At 38.2% G+C, this 21,261-nt stretch overlaps 1 protein-coding gene across 1 annotated transcript; it reads right to left on the bottom strand.

Moving 5' to 3' along the window:
• Window positions 1–17,590: 17,590 nt before the first annotated feature.
• LOC132644114 (uncharacterized) lies at window positions 17,591–20,967 on the bottom strand. Its single transcript, XM_060360672.1, has 3 exons — window positions 20,801–20,967; window positions 20,102–20,564; window positions 17,591–18,037 (listed from the first exon to the last, which is right to left on the bottom strand). The coding sequence occupies exons 1-3, from the start codon at window positions 20,965–20,967 to the stop codon at window positions 17,591–17,593; spliced, it is 1,077 nt and encodes a 358-aa protein (XP_060216655.1).
• Between the last annotated feature and the right edge of the window lie 294 nt (window positions 20,968–21,261).

Below are 21,261 nucleotides of genomic sequence, written 5' to 3'. Positions count from 1 at the left end.
GCCATCATGACTCGCGAAATGGGTCGTGACATGAATTCCATGAGACATGTGGTTCTCGAGGCGCGACGCGCCAGGCCAAATTTTTAGAAAATTCAAAATTTTGACACTGTTGAAATATACCTTGCGTGACATGGGCCGCGACGCGCCACACGCAGCGCCAGCCATTTTATGCCTGGTGCGATTTTCCCGAATTATATAAAAGCCTAACTTTTTTACAACTTTTTCCCACTTCGTTTTGGCCAACGTTTTGGAGGAAAACAACCCTAAGGCCTCCTTAAGCCTCTAAGGTAAGTTCTTTCTCAATCCCTATTATTATTACATCAAATCCAACCTCGTTTAACACTAGTTCGTCTTCCGAAACCCTAGATTCTTGAAACTCAAGAAAGAGAAGAAGAAGAGACGTTTGGGATTGCATAAAAAAGGTATGACCTTTGATTTTTTTTTTGATGCTATTGAAGGGGTTTAGGCAAATGTAGAATACCTTATGGAATTAGAATATATGAATGACACAAAGTGTTCAAGAACACGTTCTTGGGCATGAAAAAGCCCTAGTTTTTTGGTTAAGGGTGAGAACTCTTAGAATTGGTTAAAGTTCTAAACTTTATCATTAATAGCCATTGTACAACGATTGTTGAACTTGGAGGAATACACGTTTTAGCTTTTAGCAGGAATTGAGGTATGTCTACATTTTTTATAATGTTTTGATATACATCTATACTTTCAAAACATCGTTTAAACCATGTTTACTTTTAAGAACGTTTTTGAAAGTGTGATTGGTTTTTAGAATCCTCTTTCGGTTGTGTAACGACCTGTTAGGTTGTTTTGGTTATTTTGACTATTTTGCCCCTGTTGACCCTTTCCCTAGCTTCATTTGGGTATATTTGAATTGTCGGGATGAGTGGCATGCTTCCCAAGGCATTCAAATGTGATTTGAGTGTGAAAATGAAATTTTTAGAAGTTTATAAGTGTTTGGTTGACCAAAGTCAACATCAGGGGTAAATGATTCTTTTGGTAGTTTCATCATTCCATTAGGTTCGGAATGTCGATTATGACTTTGTTGAGTAGTTGGTTCAGTTCCCGAAAGAGTCGGGGGTATCTTAGTCTTTTGGTTGGGAATCTATTTGTAAGGCATTTGGTGTTGACAAGGTCAAGATGACCTCTTTTGGAAATTCCTAGTGCCCGAGTGAGTTCATAGCATGTTTAAGAGTGGGTTGCATATTTGGTTCATGTCTAGGAGGTGTCGGATCGAAGTTGGGAATTTCATGGATTTTGCTGGTTTTGGTATTTTTGCACCAGCGAGTCCTTGCTCGCACTGCGCGTGGTGGGCCGCAGGTGTGAGAAAAGGGAAAATGGCCTTAGGCCGCATCTACGAGGAAAGGCTCGCAGGTGCGAGGCCACACTTGCGTTTAATGGGCCGCACTTGCATCCTACGGTGAATTAAGTAGACCTTGCACCTGCTAGGTTTGGTCCACCGATACGGGCCCGCAGGTGCGAGGAAAGTTGCGCAGGTGCCCTATTCGCTGAACAGATTAGATATTTATTCCCCAATTCGAGTTTAGTTCATTCATTCACATATTTGAGACTTGAGAGCTCGATTTAAGGGGAATTTTGGAGGATTTTCAAGATACATCCATTGGGTAAGCTCCTAACCTTCGCTTTACGATTATATCTTCAATTATTAAAGGATTCCATGCTAGAAATCATGAATTTAGGTTCGGGAAATTGGGTGTTTATGAACCCTAAGTCTAAATTAAGGAATCTTGATTTAATCATGGAATTGATGTTGGATGGAGTTAAGTTTTGGTGTATAGACTCCATAAGTTAATTTTTGGTGTATAGACTCCATAGATGATGGGTAAACTAATTTTGGGTTAAATTTCCCGTTTTGCCCTTTTAGGCTCGGAATCCTATTTTGGGTGACTTTTTGGGTTGGATTTAAAGTATAGAAATATGGGTATTGTTAGTCTCGTATTCTTACCTAGATACCGTATTTGAACAGATTGAGTTCATTTGGAGGCTCTACAGAAGGGCAAAGCTTTGTTGTGACTGCCAGACTCTAATTTCATGCAAGTTGAGATCTTGACCTTATTTTAAAGCATTGTGGTTGGTATAATTGGTCTAATTAAGAGGGAGTAATGGGGGTAATTAAAGGGGTCCCGACATTTATGAGGTGACGAGTACTTGTATCGGGTACCGGTGTCATGTTATGGGTATTTGCGTACTTTAAATTGTATAGTTCGTCTGAATGTCATGCTTTGTGCACTAGCTAATAGAATAGATTGTTGTCTGACTTGTAGTGGGAATAAGACCCCTTATTTATTACTTCTATACATTGTATATGTCTTATATGTGCTTAAATGTTATCATCACTCTGAAATACTCGTTATAAAAGTAAAGGCTAACTATTGAGTTTTTATTGTTTGGAATTGATTGCTCGATGTGTGCATATCGTATTTCTGCTTTCATATAGTATCTCATGCATATTAAACTTGAGGATACATATGTTGGGTCCGAAGGGAAATGATTATGGACGGTTAACGCGAGTATATGGGCCGATTAGCCTAGTGATGTGCTTGATATGAGTCTGATTGGCTAGTGACAGGTAATGTGAGCCTAGGAACGGCTAGATGATGTGATTGAGAGCCATATGTTTCTAAGAAACCCGAAGGGAAATGGTTTCGGGTGGCATGGAAAGGCCTTGCATTTCATATCACCAACACTTCTTACCATTTTCTTATACTTATGTTTGTTTGTTGCGTTAAGCTGATACAAAATTCTTTGCCAGATTGATTCAAATTATTGGACTGTACTTAAGGGTTTATATGCTGATAAGATTCCACTTGGGCAAAACCCGGAATCAAACAACACGAAAGGTAAGATAGTAAAAAATCACAGGGATAAGAATTGAAGAAATTGGAGATGAGAATAGAAGAAAGAAAGGATTCATTCACTCAAATTGTGACTAATCAACAAGCAAAAGATGAATTAATCCAAGGGAGAAGAGACTTAAACTCATACATAGAAACCTAATCCTAGAATATCCAAGAGAGATTCAAGATGAGAATTAAGGAAATCCACCCACTACCTAAAACTACCTAATCCTAGCTTAACCTAAACTCTATAGAAGAAGAACTACACTCAAAAGAGTTTTATCATAAATCTCAAGTTAAGGAATGTAAATAGGCTAAGGCAAGCTTATATAGTTTTGCCTTTACAAGCATAGCCACAATTATTAAACTACTAGCCACATTTGGCATCTAACTACTAAGCCTTATTACAACAAAGGCCCAAAAGTGGCCTTTGCGGAAATAACCCTACATGGGCCCTTCTTAACTTGAATTGCAATCATAGCCTCGAATTTGCACCCCTAGCCACAAATTGTATTCCTTAGCCACGAATTGCACTTCTAGTCACTTTGAATGGCTTCCATCAATGGGCCTTCATCTCCATGTCTCTTCCAATCAATCATCCACACACTTGTGGCTTGCTCTTGAATGGCCTCCAAAGGCCCCATCTTTCTCTTCCAAGGGTGTGTGGCATGGAAATGCACATCCAAAGCTCTAACATGGGTTGTAGCATTCATAATCGTCCATGAGCTTCTAAGGATCATTTGTTATCAGGGCTTAGGCTAAAGGATTGTCCTTATAATTCTGAATCCTAGATCCATCTTATTTTGAAAATCTCAAAAAACAATAATAAAAAATTGGTGTTGTGTTGTGACTTGAGTGAAATTGTGGTTAAAAGACATGGAGGGTGAAGATATGATCCTAGCAAGCTCATGGACGATTATGAAGGCTAAAACCCGTGTTAGAGTTTTGGATGTGCATTTACATGCCACACACCCATGGAAGAGGAAGATGGGGCCTTTGGAGGCCATTGAAGAGCAAGCCACAAGGGTGTGGATGATATCTTAGTAGGTGGTGGTTAGTTATAAAAATGGTGGCTAGTTATGCAAAGAGGCTAGGCTTTTATCATCCATTGTGAAGACCACCAAACAAGGCCCTTATTTCATTAAGGGTATTATTGTAATAGCTTTAGTAGTCTTCTTAGCTTAGCTAGTATAAATAGTATACTAGTCATTTCATTAGGGGACTTTTGATGAATTGAATGTTGAAGAAACTCTTTTGACAGTTCTCCTTGTATGGAGGTAGGTTAGCTAGTGTTAGATTAGGGTGAATTCCCTTAACTCTTATCTTGAATCTCTCTTGGATAATCTAGGCTTAGGTTTCCATGTACAATTTTAAGTCTCTTTCTTCCTTGGATTGAATTCATATAATTTGTTTGTTGATTAATATGTATTGGTAACCAATCCAATGTTGATAAGTCACAATTGTTAGATGAATTGATCCCTTCTTTCTTCTATTGTCATCTCAAATTTCTTCAATTCTCATTCCTTGATTTCTTACTATCTTTAATTTCCGCACTTGTTGTTTGATTCCCGGCTTCTCCCAAGTCAAATCGTATAATTTGGTATCAAGAGCTTGGTAGAAGAATTGTTCCATCAATTCATCATCCTTGGTTCTAAAAACAAAGTGTAAAAAAAAAGTACGAAAATCAAAACCCCCAAATTTTGTTGTTGTTTTTTGGATTTGAGGTTAGAATTGAGTTTGTTGAAGTGGAAAACTCCCAAATCCGAAGATTCAAGTTGTTTGGAGGAGTTTTGAAGATTCCGCCATTGAAGGATCTTCAAAGCTTGAAGAACACAAAGTGGATTTAGTGATTTGGAGTTTATTTGGAGCTAATTTTTATTGGGTTTTGTTCTCCTAGTCAAGGAGGACTTAGATCCGAGATTTGAGAGAAAAACAAGTTGATTTGAGCATAGAATTGGTTTTGGGTGTTTTTGGTGTTCCTAGAGATGATTTTGGTGTTTTTGGTGTTTATAGAGATCTTCATAACTTCATCTTGAAGAAGAAGGCATAAGGGAACGTTTGATCCAAAAGTCTTCAAGTCAAAGGATTGAAAAAGTGTTTGAGTGGGCCCAAGACAAGTCTCCAAAAAAAAAACATTAAAAAAAAATTCAGCCTAAAATTTCAAAAAAAAAATCAAAAATTCGACATCAGTGCGCCATGTCAGCGATGCGCCTGATGCACGCCCAGTCGCACCTGCAGGTGCTTGAGCCCAGATTCAGAGAGTTGTTCTCTTCAACACTTAGAAATTTTTTCTAAGTGTTGGCAGATTTTGGCCCAACTTTAGGGGGATATATCTTCGCGTGTATAAGGAGCTATGGGATGCATAAACTATGTAAATTCAAATTCAGCGAGTCTACTTTCAAAATCAACAAACCGTTCATCAATCGGAGCTCTGTACAAAAGGTTACGTGCTTTTTAATAAAACGCTACAAGCAGCTCCCAATTTTCTAAGTGTTGGCCCAAACCCTCCAAAATTTTTCTAAGTGTTTGGCCAAGGTTTGTTCACTTCTTCTTCTTCTTCTTCTTCTTCTTCTTCTTCTTCTTCTTCTTATTTCTTTGATTCTCTAAGCTAATTAACAACTAGTAATTGTTCCTACTTAGTTGTTAATTAGTTCTTGAGTCCCATTTCTTTCGTACCAATTCTTTCAAGCTTTATTCGTTTTAACTTTGTTTTTACACATCACTCCTGACAACATCTCCTTTTTCCACTCTAGAGTTGTCACTTTTCTCTCCCTTACTCCTCTCAATCTTTTCTCTCTCAATTTTGGGGGAGTTGGGGTAAGTGCTAAGGATTCCTTTAGAAGGATTGGGTGAACCCTTCACTTCTAACTTCCATTTTGCTCCAGAAGGAGTGGCTTTCTCTTCTTTCATTTGTTGCTCCTTGCGTAAGCGTTCCCTCATAAGGTGGAAATTCTCTCCTATTACTTTGAGTTCTTTTGCTACCCTTTCCAATCGTGAAGGTGGAATGCTCTGATACCAAATGATAACATCCGGCTTGTGAAAGACACGGATTCAAGCAACAAAAAATTCTTGAAGACCTAATTGCAAGTTCTTCAAAAACCTTCAAGTCAACAATTGTGATTCGCTCAAACTTCCCCCAAACACTTTGAAACTGTAGATCTAGGTAGATTTGACCTCTAGGAACTCAATTTCACTCAAATCAAACAAACAAAACCAATTTTCAATATTTTTTGGGAATTTTTAGATTTTTCAATTTTTTTTGAGATCTTCAAAATAAGATGAACTTAGGATTAAGAATTGTAGGAACAATCCTTTAGCCTAACCTCTGATACCAAATGATACGATTTGACTTAGGAGAAACCCGAAATCAAATAACAAATGCGGAAACTAAAGATAGTAAGAAATCAATAGATGACAATCAAGAAATAGGAGATGAGATTAGAAGAAAGAAAGGATTAAAATAACTAATTGATGTGATTAATCAACATAGCACTTGATACCTACACCTATCAATCAACAAACAAATACATGAATTAATTCAAGGGAGAAAGGATACTCAAACTCATACATGGACATCTAATCCAAGATTATCCAAGAGGGTTTAAGGCAAAGAGTTAAGGGAATCCACCCTAACACTAGCTAACCTAGATAACCTAACTCCATACAAGGAGAGCTACTCTTAAAAGAGTTTCTTCAACATTCAATTCATCAAAAATCCCTAATGAAATGACAAGTATAGTATTTATACTAACTAAGCTAAGAAGACTACTAACGCTATTACAATAATACCCTTAATGAAATAAGGGCCTTGTTTGGGTGTCCTTCTCAATAAATGATGGCTTGGCTTTTACGACTAGCCTTTTTGCATAACTAACCACCATTTGCATAACTAAACACCACCTTCTAAGCTATCTCCCATAGCTTGATTGCCTTCACATATGGGTCTTCAATGGCCTCCGAAGGCTCTATCTCTATCATCAATGAGTGTGTATTATGAAGATACACACTTAAAATCGCTTGAAGCACCTCAAATATGGTGAATGTGCTCCATCGAACATCATTGGTCTGAGGACGAGCTTCACCACGAATCCTAGCACTCATAATTGTTATGGTTTGCTTTTACGCGGGTTAAGTCATAAAAGATACTATGAGATTGTTGGTGCTCTAAATGGATTTAGTATATTTTAGAGTTTCCACCTAATTTATTTAAAGGAAAACTAGGAAAACCGAGTAAAAAAATTTCAAGGAAGAGAGAAATCTTTTGGTACCAAAGTTCTAGGTAAGGGTTCTGGTGATCCCCTAGAGAAGATTTTACACACCCTAGTATTAAAGATCCGTAGAATACGGTTGACCTACGTGCCTCAATGTGTGATTAATGTGATTATTTGCTTTAAAGTGTTTAATTTTCCGCAAAGTGTCATTCATTTGTATCATAAACTCAAGAATTTTTTTTGCAAAAATTCCCCTTAGTAAAGGGGTTTTTGGGTTTAAAAATCCATATAAGTGTTCAACTCACTTTATTGCCGGACTAGGACACACCAGAGATTTCTCCCAAGTAGAGCCGCTACTATTCTAGTCCTAATAAAATGAGTTTAGTTCTTATGGGTTTTATTATATATGTATAGGAAAATATGGAGTATATCTCCTTTTATATATATATATATATATATATATATATATATATATATATTATGAAAGTTTTGTTTAAGTCCAATATCATTCACTTTGAAGCTCATTTAAGTCAACCTCATTCTATTCCAAAGCCATTTTCCCTTAAAATGGTCCAAGCATATTTCTCTTTATTTCAATCCATACGGGTTTGGGCCTTTAGCCCAGCAGTCAAAATGTTTGAGCCAAAGAATCCATTTAATGTTCGAAATATGACATATTAATGACTCAAAATTAGAAAATACTCGAAATATTCTAAGTACAAGGATATATGACATATTAATGTATTAAAAATGAAGTGATTATCACTTTGGGCAAAATATCTTGACAGGCAGAATACATATTAATATTTATGAACTAAAGTAAAAAGTCGAATTCATGATTCAAAGACTTATAAGCCTAGCAGCAACACAAGACCCACGCGTAATTATCGGGAGAATGAGAAAAACAAGAAACAAAGCCCAAATGCATAAGTGACATGAAATAGATCACAAGAATCATTCATAGAATAAGTATATAATTTTTCTTCCATCTGATATACCATTGCTATACACAACTATAGGGATGCCCAAACAGCACCAAAAGGAAAGCTTTCACTTTCTTGATCCTAATGTCACACAATATCTAAGGGATTTCATGAATCCCAGGCATGGTAGACATTAGGGAAAGCTTTAAGCTTAATCTCCAAGTGCTAACTTGCTTCCCTATGTTTGTACTACATCCAATGATATACAAGAGAAAGGATATGTGCATGCATAGTTATACCAGGACAGAACTGATTTAAAGGTCTTAGTTAATAGGATGGTAAAGTCCTAAGACCAAGTTCACAAACAAACAAACTCAACCGAGTCCTAAAAGAGGTAAGGAAAGAGGAAAGGGAAAGAGATGAAGACATGGACTTTAGTTAGTAGAATAAATCAACAAGTAGTAAGTAGAAAACTATCATGTGAAGTCAATCAACCCAAAGAAGCACCAAGTGTGGATTCATGTTTGTAAGCATAAGCAGTACTTAGCAGTAGATCACAGAATTTCAGAACACTGAAACTTATATGACTTAACAAGACTCATTCTACCTTTCTTTTTTAAAAGGTCTATTCCTCTTTTAGTTAGCATCCTTAATGCAGCCAGGATTTCATCAATCCAGAAGTTCAAATAACAGGACCAACTTAAGACCTTCAAAACACCATATCCTTTTTAAAAAAAAGCAATTAACATTAACACTGGATCATTCAAAAGGAAGAGGTAGCAGAAATGCCCCTTCCCTAGTCCATTTTAAGAAGTTTCAATTTTAAATAGTAGTATAAAAATGTGCCACCCACGGACTGCCATAGCTAGATGTCACATTCAACAGATTGTAGAGTCAAAAAGGTAAACATGCTTCCAGGTTTTGAAAATAAGTAATGTATGATACAGTCTAGACTAATCCTTTCAATAAATAGGTTTTAGAAAGACACAAGAAAACACAAGACTTGCCTCAAGCCACTTCATCACAACCACTTATATTATGTACTAATTTTTACCAAAAGGAAGATAGATATGAACTTGGCAAGAAACAACTAAACCAGTGGGCCTAACAACAGATAATTCAAGTTTTAGATCACATAGTAGCGGGTAGGTTCAAGACAAGAAAAACAAACCTCTTATACCCAACCAAGTAGGATCAAGCATATTGCAAAGAATCCATCTAGCCTAAGAATGACTCTACAATCTATGTTCATTCATACACTTTTCAATCCTTCTCTTTCCATTTTAAGCTAAACATGATTCAAGAACAATCTACGTGAACTGATCAGGGTAGGGCATATCTCATATAACATAGACCATTCCTGTTTTAGAGATGAGAAGCAAAACAGGCATAGTACTTTAGAAAACCAGCTATCATTGAAACAAGTAAGTCATTACATAAGGTCATACATCATCACAGTCTAATCAATCAGCTATCATGTTTGAAAAATATACCAGGTTCTTAAAGGATTTAAACATGAACTCTTAAAAGATTTATTAACTCGGCCTAGCATCCTTCATATGAACTCTTATCACACAAATCATCACATCAACAAACCATTAATCCCTTTTACCCTATATGAACCCTTTATTAACAAGTGAACTTCAAGTCCCCCTACCTAAACTGTTTCCCCCTTTTATCATTTAAAATCTCAGGCAATAGTTTTTATCATCAAAACCACATTTAAACAGAGTCCCCTTTAGTTTAGAAAACTCATGGCTTTTAAATCAATCAAACAAAGCTAAAGAAAAACTAAACTGTTCTAGCTAATCACTACATAAAACAGTGGGCATATGACTAAAACAAGAGTAAGAGAATTAATTCAAATAGACATGAACAACATGGAAAGACAACTAACTAATAATCTCATAAACATTAAGCATGTGACTAAATTTTGAAGAAAAAATAGGAGAAAACTAACTTAACCAAACCAAACATGATAAACAACACATAGAAGATAACTAAACTAACAACTTCCTATTCATAAGCAAATAAATGGAAAGAGGTTAACTTTTGCGAGTGTAGCCCTTTAGTCGAGATTTAAACTTGAGGATTTATGCCTCCAAACCCCAAACTCAGGCCACAGAACTCAACAAAAACACAAGCAAAGAAAAGAGTTTCCCGTTTCCTTTTTTTAAAAAATTTACCGGACTCAGAAAATTCTTAAAAAGACTTCAATCATATTTTTGAAAGAAATCCTCAAGTGTTTTGAGTCTACACCAACATATTTTCAAAAGAAATATTTTCCAGTCCCTTTTCAACAAGCAAATAGGCCCCCTTTAAATAGAGAAACCCATAACTTCAAAAACCCCTCTTGGTCGATGTAAGATAACTCCCCTCCGTGGGGTTTCCTCCTCACACCCATTTTGGAGGGTTAGGATTCAACATAAAAATCAACGAAGGGCCAGATTTGTGCTCTCAAAAAGTCAATCTTTAGGTTTCAAACGAACCAATAGCAGATCGAGATTCAAAAATCACAAACGACCAAAATCAATTAAAGTTTTGCAGAATACAAATGTTCAACATTCACAAAAATAGAGAAAAGCACACTACAAGGACGAGATAACACCTCGTTTGGGTAGAGATAGGTAAAAATTGGAGGAGGCAATAAATGCCTTACCTAAAATTGACCAAACCACATCTGTAAAGACCTTACCCAGCCTGCAACCTTGCCAAAAATGGTGAAAGTGACGACATAGGAGAGAGGGTGGCCCCGCGACGGTATAGGGTTTCTCTTAGAAACCCTCAAAACCCCTCTAAGGCTTCGTTTTCCTTCAACTGAAGAGAAAGAGGGGCCTTGCCCCTTAATTGTTTATCACTTTGGGCTGGACTCGGTCCATTTAAAGGAAATAGGGGCAGCCCCAACCGATATGCCCATGTGTGTATATATGATATACCTATGCATATACGTATTTATATATATGTACATATCATATGTATTTACGCATAGTAGGCGGGTGAATTAATAGGCAATATTTATGCATACATATAAAGAAAAACAAATGTGAATTAAAGATTAAGTAAAAAAAAAGATTGATTATTGAATAATTTAATCAAAGTTAAATAAACAATTAACAAAACACGATTGATTTTCATAAAATTATGAATTCACAAGCATGGCCTTAATTGAATTAAACAATGAATTTGTTACTTCAATCATGACTCTCTTTGACTAATTAATTGACTATTTCAATCGTAGCCATAATTAAACACATAATAAGCAGTCCCTAAATATTAACCATAATTAATTTATGATTAATTTGAAAATTTCCCACATAAATGATTGTGCAGAAATCCAAATTTGGGGCAGAAATGACTACTTCATTTTTATCAATCAATTTTCCTTGAATTAAAATTGGGATAAATATTTGCTGATTAATTTATAATAATTTGAGAAAATTAAATAATTAACTATTATCTTATTGGAATTAGTAAAATGCATCATTAATTGCTGTAAAAATAATTACTAAATGGTGTATTATAGGAAAATATTTTACAAAACAATAGTGGTAAAACATTATTTGGAAAGTTTATAAAGCCATTTTGATTTGATGCCCTTTTTTCGGAAAAAATGAAAACTTGTGTTGGCCCATTTAAGTACTTTGATAAAATCAAAATAAATTATTGGGAGGTAAAAAATTTGGTGTCAACAACTGTCCCTTCGGTGTTCAGGGATGGCCAGACCATTCCCGAGCAACGAAATTTGATTACCCCTGATTTTTGACTGACCCAAGCCATATTGCCCCTCATCTTATGCAATATTTTTCAAAATACATGGTAGAACCCTGGCTTCTGAGTTTCCTACATATCTCGGGTTTCATAAGAATTCAGGCCATTTGTAGTTCGACATGACTATGACTTCTAAATGCATTTTAAACATGTTCTCAAATCTTCCGGTTGTCAAGCTGGGAAGTCCGGTGTGATTGGTAAGAGTGTGACTGACTTTCTAGTATTGAGTCTGCCTATATATCCCTATCTTTGGGAATCAAGTCACTTGTAGTTCGACTCAAATGGAGGAAAAGGGTATTCCTTATGAGGGAATGCCTTTATGTGTCTTTCGGTGTGTGTCCGACCGGTTACAGAATAATAAAAATACAAAACATGTAGGCAAACAAAAGGTTTTGTGTGGCTGAGCATGGTGAGGATCCTTCAAGTCTTGACTAGAGAGCTTGACTCTCATGGGCACCTTATCTCGACTGGCTGCGTAAGAAAAAGTTCCACGTTTGCTCCGTTAGTGGTTTGTATTTGATTTGATCAGCCTACTCTTTGACAACTACCAATCTGCTTCCATCTGCTGAGTAACGTTGATTTTTGAATGACGAATACTACGGTCATCGGATTGGATTTATATCGTCTTGTCCTTTTAATAATACTACAGTCTCCTCACCGGTTTTACATCGCTTTAATGTCCTATCATATCCCATAATTTATATGTATAGCCTTCTTGGCATTTGAAATGGATGCCCTTTTGGCATGCCTGTATGAATAGCCCTTTCGGCATATTTGTATGAATATCCCTCTCGGCAATTCGTATGAATGGCCCTCTCGGTAGTTTTTATGAATGGCCCTTTCGGTAATTTGTATGAATGTCCCTCTTGGCAGCAAAACAATAAACATGCAATGGCCCTCTTGGTAGCAGGAAAATAAACATGCAATGGCCCTCTCGACAATTTGTATTAATGACCTTCTTGGCCTATTTTGTATAAATAGCCTTCTTAGCATGTTGAAGTAAATGGCCTTCTTGGCCTGTTTGTATGAATGGCCCTCTTGGCAGCGGGAAAATAAACGTGCAATGGCCCTCTCAGCAGCAGGAAAATAAACGTTCAATGGCCCTCTTGCCAGTTTGTATGAATGGCCCTCTTGGCCATAGGAAATACGATGGAGATAACAGATATGACCCTCATGGCTAGATGATCTTTTTTTCGTCCTTTATGCCAGTTGTGACCCTCTCGGTCAGGTATGCTGTGTCGTTTTACTACAACCCCATTGACTGGTGATTTTTCCATTATGCACTTTTGTTCTTTATGGGCCTTTATGGCCAAATGTTTGCCCATATGGCGTTTTAATCTTTTATAGCCCTCGTGGCTAGGTATTCGCCCTTATGGCATTTTGATCTTTTTATAGCCCTCGTGGCTTTTGCCCTCGGTGGGAGTTAAAATCTTTCATAACCCTCCTAGCTGGATATATATATTTTGAAATCCGGATCTCAGTAACGGTCTGGACCTTCTTTAACGGAGCGTTTCCTGTACATGGAACAAAGTTAGAAAGGATAACCTTCCGGTGTCCTGGGGACCTGCATCAGAAATGGGTTAGTTTTCCCTATTTTAAGTTGATCCGTATTGTCGGCGCTGTCGCATCTTCGACTTTCTGGCCCTGAAATCCCTTTAGCTCCGGTATTCAAAAGATGATTTTTTTTTATTATAAAATCGTTTTGTGATGCTATCTAAAGAAAAAATTATTGATTGTCATGACATGTTCTTTGAATGAGGGAGTCTTCCGCTTCCGTGACTGGGGTTTTGCTTCCTAACGAGAAATTTTTTAGATCTTTTCTCAAAAATTCTGCCCCAGTTTAAATTTTGGTCTATCAATTCTCATGCCGAATATTTCGGGAAATTTTGAGGCCTCCTCAAAATTTTTGCCTCAGTTTAGAGTTCTGGGTCAACTGAATATCCTGTAGTAGCTTGTAGGCATGAATTTTTGAGATCTTCTCAAAATTTCTGCCCCAGTCGGGCATGCCGCAGTCTCTGCTTGTAACACCCCGTAAACTTGAACTAGGTGTGAATGTGTAAAAAGATCTAGTATTAAGATGATATTATATCTATATGAAACCATTCTTGATGAATTCGGGTGGAAGATGGTCGTTTTGAAGTCAAACCAACTAGTGAAGTTCTTAAGGCCTCTTAAATTCGCCGAAGTTTTGGTAGGTCTATCTTCTGGGCGATTTTCATGAAACTGTGTTGCAAATTTGGAAAACATTTCTTTATGAAAGTTGTAGATATTTGAAATAGCTTTGCAACGGTAGGTCGCCCAGCCCAAGCAAAGTTACGTACAAGAAGTTATGTCCATTTTACCGAACACTGTGCAGAACCGACACACGTCGCTTTTTCAGGCGCGTGGGGGGCGCGTGTGATGGCCCCGCATCGCGGGCAGATCGCGCAAGTCTGAGTATTGAGCTGCAGAACATCGCGCGATGGCCCCACATTGCGGACCCATCGCGTAACAGGTCGGGTTCGGGTCAAAAAGTCAGTTTTATGCGTTTTAAGTTATATTTAAGATTTAGGATTTATTTCCCCAACACCCCATTCACAAAAAATTACCCTAAAGTCAGGAAGAACAAGTCCCAAGCCTCAAGAACCCTACAAGGTAAGTTTTATCATGATTCTAGGTTGAATTCAAGTTCCTAATCCCTTTCTAACATCAAACCCATGATTCTTAACATGATTTTTGTGACCAAAACCTAGGGTTTGCAACATAATTCTTCCCAATGCGATTCAAGCTAGGGTTTGGGTGTTCTTCATTAGAAAAGTGATTTGTTAAACCTTATTTAACAAATTAAGGTATGTCTCTTTTGAACATACTCTTTCTATCGATTTTTACGAATTCTTTGGTTGTGATTTGTGTGTCTCCTTAAAAATAAAATCCTTTTTAAATATAAAGGTAATTTGTATGTCTCTTTTGAACATACTCTTTCTATCGGTTTTTACGAACTCTTTGGTTGTGATTTGTATGTCTCTTTTGAACATACTCTTTCTATCGGTTTTTACGAACTCTTTGGTTGTGATTTGTATGTCTCTTTTGAACATACTCTTTCTATCGGTTTTTACGAACTCTTTGGTTGTGATTTGTATGTCTTTTTTAAAATCATTTTTGACTATAAACTTGATTTGTATGTCTCTCTTTTGAAAACTTATTTTGAATGAAAATCACTTTTGAAACTATTGTTGGAAGTATAAATTTTATTCAAGATCCTTTAATGAATGAAAGGAAAAGTAATTCTTTTCATGGTTCTTGAACTCCAAATCATGTCTAAATGGTGGTTAATGTGTGTGACGGGACAAACCCACATTAAACCTAGATTGTAACAAACCCTATATATGTATATGATATTATGAATGTTTTCCTCTATAAGAGATGCTTAATAATGAAGGATAACGATTGGTAATGATATTGGAATTCTCTTGATGGATGATTTAACTAGTTACTTGAAAGGTTGTTGACTCATAAAAGTATGTTATCACAAATTTTGGAAATTGAAACTTGTTTAAAGAAGTGAAACGTTTTCAAGACATTCTTTAAAATGATTTATCTTTACGATATGGCATAACGAACCTTAATGGTAAATGGTGATGTGACTACTTTAAGATGAATTGTAATTCGGCTTTTAAGCTATGAACTCTGTTGATGTGATTTTGCCTAGCCATTCGGGAGGATGAGTGGTCACCGAGGATTTCATATTCCGGCGTGTTTATGCCTAGCCATTCGGGAGGATGAGTGGTCACCGAGGATTTCATATTCTGGTGTATTCATGCCTAGCTACTCGGGAGGAAGGGTAGTCACTATGGATCCTAGTGTGGTAATTTCCTAGCCATTCGAGAGGAAGAGTGGCCACTACCGAATTCGCTACCGGGGGTGTGATTCAAGCCTAGCTATTCGGGGGGAAGGATAGCCACCGCTGGGTTCGCTACCCGGGGTGTGATGTATTCCTAGCTATTCGGGAGGAAGGATAGCCACCGCGTACTACATAATCCGGTGTGATTTATGCCTAGCTATTCGGGAGGAAGGATAGCCACCGAGAATCATATGTTCCGGTGTGGTGCGCTATGCGCGATATGATTGATTCTTGGGCCTGTATTGACATGTGTGATATTCTCATTCTCTCATGGAACTGTTGTTGACAATCATGATCGATTTAAAAGGCATAATTGTAGTTATAAATTGACAAGAGGCTTTGTAATCGGTTTTGATAATTCTTATTGAGTTACACATGCTGAATACCTGTTTTTATATTGATTAATGGCTTTGTAAACTGTTTAACAAAAGATATTAAGGATCACAAAGTGGAATGACTGTTTTATGCTATCTTTTCAGAACTGATTTCTTTATGTATTATTATATTTTATTTTCATAATATTTGTTGTCCCCGAGGCACTCACTGAGTACGAAAGTACTCAGGCATACCATTGTTGTTTTTGATGGTATGTTAGGGAACGGAGAAGAGCAGGTTCGTGATACTCTCGACGCTTATGAGAACTTGCTGCTGTTGTTGATTTGGTGAGCCCACATCCTCGTTCGTGGGACACTTTCTGTTTCATTTATTATTCTTGATTTCTGGGCTGCGTCCCGAAGTTAGAAGATTGTTATGTCTCTTAGAAGCTCCATAGATAGTTGTTAGAATTGTGGGTAGATTGTCAAAGTCTCGTACGACTTAATGGGTGTTTGCCACGTTTATGACTATTACTTATATTAGACTTCCGGTGATCATATTTCATAATTATGATCTTGATATATGCAGTTATTTATAACTTTGTTTAATTTAATAAGTAAAGAGTATTAAAAAGGAACTTGACGTTACATTTATTTTATAAACTCTTGGAGGTGAATGTTGAACCTGGCGGGTTCAAGTGTTATTATTGCATTGTTTAGGTTCTTCCGATGTTGTTCATGATGTTGGATGCCGGTCACGTCTAGGGTGGGTTTTCGGGCGTGACTCTGCTTCCTTGTGAAGTCCTATCTCTGAGGCTTCCTAGAGGTTTTCTTGGTTTTTCTTTTGATGCGACCGAGCTTAGAGAGCGCCTACGTATCCCGTCGCAGCAGGAATTCAGGTCGAACGTAGTTCAGAAACAAAATAATGGATTTTGGGTTTTTACTAATAAACTGACCGGGTCCCAAGTGGACTACCTACGTATTCCACTGTGGGGAAATCAGGTCATTGCGTAGTTCATATTACAAAGGTGTTTGTTTAGCCTATCTATTACAAAATGTTTACAAGCCAAAGCAAATAACTAATACAAGAAAAATAGAATAACGATTACAAGAAAAGAGTACTATTACAAACTGAGAATCTATTTCTTCATGCATAGTAGCGCTTGATAGCATCTGAGTTAATCGGCTTCGGCCACTCTTGGCCGTCCATTTCTGTCAATACTACCGCTTCCCCTTAGAGTACTTTGCGGATTACGAAAGGCCCTTGCCAGTTGGGAGAAAACTTCTCTTTATATTCGTCTTGGTGTGGAAAAATCCTTTTGAGCACTAATTACCCGATCTGAAAAAGCCTGTTTCTGACTCGTTTGTTGAAGGCTCTCGCCATCTTTTGCCGGTATAATTGACCGTGACAGACATCGACCCTTTTTTTCTCAACAATCAAAGCCAATTGCTCATAACGAGCTCGGACCCATTCGGCATTGTCCAATTCCGCTTCTTGAATGATTCTTAGGAAAGGTATCTCAACTTCAGCGGGTATGATTGCTTCAGTCCCGTAGACCAACAAATATGGCGTCGTTCCTGTTGAAGTCCTGGCCATGATACGGTATCCCAGTAAGGCATAAGGCTACTGCTCGTGCCAACCTTTATGATTATCAATCATCTTCCTCAATATCCTCTTGATATTTTTGTTGGCTGCTTCTATGGCTCTGTTCATTTGCGGCTGGTAAGCTGTTGAGATTTGATGGGTGATCTTGAATTGCTCACAGATATCCTTCATCAGGTGGTTATTCAGATTCGCTCCATTGTCCATTATGACAGACTCGGGTATACCGAATCTGCATATGATGTGGTTTCGCACAAAGTCTGGCACTACTTTCTTTATTACTAATTTGTGGGATGTTGCTTCCACCCACTTGGTGAAATAGTCAATGGCAACCAAAATGAACTGGTGGCCATTCGAGGCTGCGGGTTCAATGGGTCCAATAACATCGATGCCCAAGGCGACGAAAGGCCATGGTGAACTCATAGCGCTAAGCTCACTTGGAGGGACTCTGATCAGATCACCGTAGATCTGGCATTGATGGCACTTTTGTACATACTTGCAACAATCACTCTCCATGGTCATCCAATAATATCCAGCTCATAGAATTTTCTTTGCCAACATGAATCCATTTATGTAAGGTCCACACGTCCCTTCATGTACTTCTTCTAGAAGTTTGGTGGCTTCGCTAGCATCTACATATATGAGCAAGCCCATATTCGGTGTTCGTTTGTATAGCACTTCTTTTTTTAGGAAGAAACCGCTTGCCATCCTTCGAATGGTCTTCTTTTGTCCATTTGTAATGCCTTCGGGGTATTCCTGTCCTTCCAGGTATATTTTGATGTCGCTATACCACAGCTTGCTATCTGGCTCGGCTTCCACATGGCAACAGTGGGCATGTTCTTCTTTCAGAATTATCCTTAGCGGGTCGATGTGACTACTTTCAGGGTGTTGGATCATTGATGCTATGGTGGCCAGTGCGTCAGCAAATTCATTCTGAGCTCTCGGCGTATGTCAAAACTCAATCTTTTTTAACTTCTTACAAAATCTCTGTGCCAAGTTCACATATGGTAAGATCTTTTCACTTTTAGTAGCTCATTCACCTTGTACTTGATGAATCAACAAGTCGGAATCTCCAATGACTAACAGTTCATCGATGTCCATGTCCAGCGCCATTCTGAGGCCTAGTATGCAGGCTTCGTACTCGGCCATGTTGTTGGTACAACGGAATCTGAGCTTGGCAGCCATGGGGTAGTGTTGCCCATACTCTGATATCAGGACCGCTCCGATTCTGGAACCTTTGTAATTGATTGCTCCGTCAAAGAACAATTTACAGCCGGTATAGGATTCTACTGCTCCTTCTTCTACGGCCAACACTCCTTCGTCCGGGAAATTGGTATAAAGTGGTTCAAATTCTTCATCCACCAGGCTTGCGGCTAGCAAATCAGCCAAAGCCTATCTCTTGATGGCCTTCTGTGCTATGTATACAATGTTAAATTCACTTACCAGCATCTGCCACTTGGCCAACTTCCCGATCGGCATGGGCTGACGGAATATATACCTTAAAGGATCCATCTTGGATATGAGGTGAGTGGTATATTAGGACAAGTAGTGTCTTAATTTCTGAGCTACCCACGCTAGAGCACAACAAGTCTTTTCCACCAGCGTGTATCTGGCCTCACTGGCCGTAAATTTTTTGCTCAGATAATAAATGGCGCACTCCTTTTTTCTTTCTTCATCGTGCTGTCCCAATACGCATAGAAATTCCTTTTCAGCAATCGACAAGTACAACAGCAAAGGACTTCCCGGCCTTGGTGGTACCAGGACTGGTGGGTTGGACAAATATCTCTTAATAGTGTCGAACGCCTCTTGGCATTCCTCCGACCATTTTGTAGGAGCATCCTTCTTCAACAGCTTGAGGATAGGTCCTACAATAATGGTGGATTAAGCTATGAACCATCCGATGTAATTTAGCCTTCCCAGGAAGCTCATGACTTCTTTCTTGGTTTGAGGAGGAGGAAATTCTTGGATTGCTTTGATCTTTGTTGGGTCTAGCTCTATACCTCTTCGACTGACTATGAATCCCAGTAATTTTCCAGCTGGTACTCCGAACGCACACTTGGCCAGATTCAATTTCAAATTAAACTTCCAGAGTCTATTGAAGAATTTCCTCAAATATGTGGTATGCTCCGAACTTTCTCTTGATTTGATAATGACATCTTCCACATAGACCTAAATCTCTGTGTGGATCATGTCGTGGAAAATGGTAGTCGTTGCTCTCATATACGTTGCACTGGTGTTCTTGAGGCCGAAGGGCATTACCCTATAGTGGTACACTCCCCATGGGGTAATGAAAGTTGTCTTCTCCGCGTCCTCTATGTCTATCAAGATCTGATGGTAGCCGGCGAAACAATGCACAAACAATTGTAGCTCGTGCTTGGCACAATTGTCTATGAGTATGTGGATATTAGGGAACGGAAAATTATCCTTTAGGCTAGCTTTGTTTAGATCTCGATAATCCACGCAGATTCTTATCTTGCCGTCTTTCTTGGGCACCGGGACTATATTGGCTAGCCATGTGGGGTAGGATGTTACCTCCACTACTCCAGACTCAATTTGTTTCTCCATCTCGTCCTTGATTTGGATACTGAGATCTGGTTTGAATTGTCGGGTTTTCTGCTTTATTGGAGAAAACCCCTCGTTGATGGGTAACTTATGGGATACTATGCTGATACTTAAACCCGGCATGTCGGCATATGACCATGCAAAAACATCCACGTATTCCCTTAGCAAGCTTATCAGTTCCTCTTTGAGGGTAGCATCTAAGTGTGCACTTATCCTCCTCTCTTTGACATTCTCTTCATCACCTAGATTTATGGTTTCCATTTCGTCCAAGTTTGGTTTTTTCTCGTTCTCCAATTGTTCCACTTCCTCTGTGAGACCCTCGGGTAGCATCGTGGTCTCGTCGTATTCCTTATATTCTTCCTCACTTACGCTGTCCGACTCATTCGTTTCGCAACATATCATGACATTTAAGGTTGCTTTATCGTTTTTATTACTGAAAAGAAAATATTAAGGCGAAGCATGTTAGAATAAAACATGCATGCAACAGTTTCAATAAGCCGAGGATTTCATTGATTTAAAATATTAGAAGTACAAACTGTGGTCCTGGCTTAGGTCAAACCATTTCCGTTTTTGAAAACATTATGAGGTATGTAAGTGACAAAGAGGGTGACTAGTCAGGCCTCAACCGATTCTCCCCATTTTAAAAAAAAAAAAATCATCTTTCTCTACCGAAGAGCCAGTAGCGGGGTAGAAGTCCAGTTGGAAAGTCGCTCGCCCGCTTCTGCCTCTCTAATGTTGGGTGTTTCAGTACATTCCTCCAGAATCATGTAGCAATCTTCCTCTTGGAATAGTATCCTTATCCCCTCTTCAATGTCGACATCCTCAGGCACGGGCATTTTGTGGAGGAATGACTGGTACAGATTTGGGATGGGTTTGCAGAGATCTGCAACCTTTTATCTCTTTTTTGTAAGTATCTCCTCCTCTGTGGGGATGTAACCAAGCCCGAAGCAAAAATCATTTCGAAGGATAGGAATAAGCTCAGTGATACCCTGTAGATTCTTCCCTAAACCTTTTCCGAGTTCGAACCCATTTAGAAGCATAGTGGAAGCAATCATTTTATAAACTGCTGGCATGGGAGTTTCCATAGAATCTATCTTGTGGGCCGCTCCCACTAACTCCACGACATGGAA

This window comes from Lycium barbarum, chromosome 6 (genome assembly GCF_019175385.1).
Source record: "Lycium barbarum isolate Lr01 chromosome 6, ASM1917538v2, whole genome shotgun sequence".
NCBI classification, from domain to species: domain Eukaryota; kingdom Viridiplantae; phylum Streptophyta; class Magnoliopsida; order Solanales; family Solanaceae; genus Lycium; species Lycium barbarum.
The sequence above is the reverse complement of the archived record's forward strand: the minus strand, read 5'-3'. Positions and strand labels throughout refer to the sequence as shown.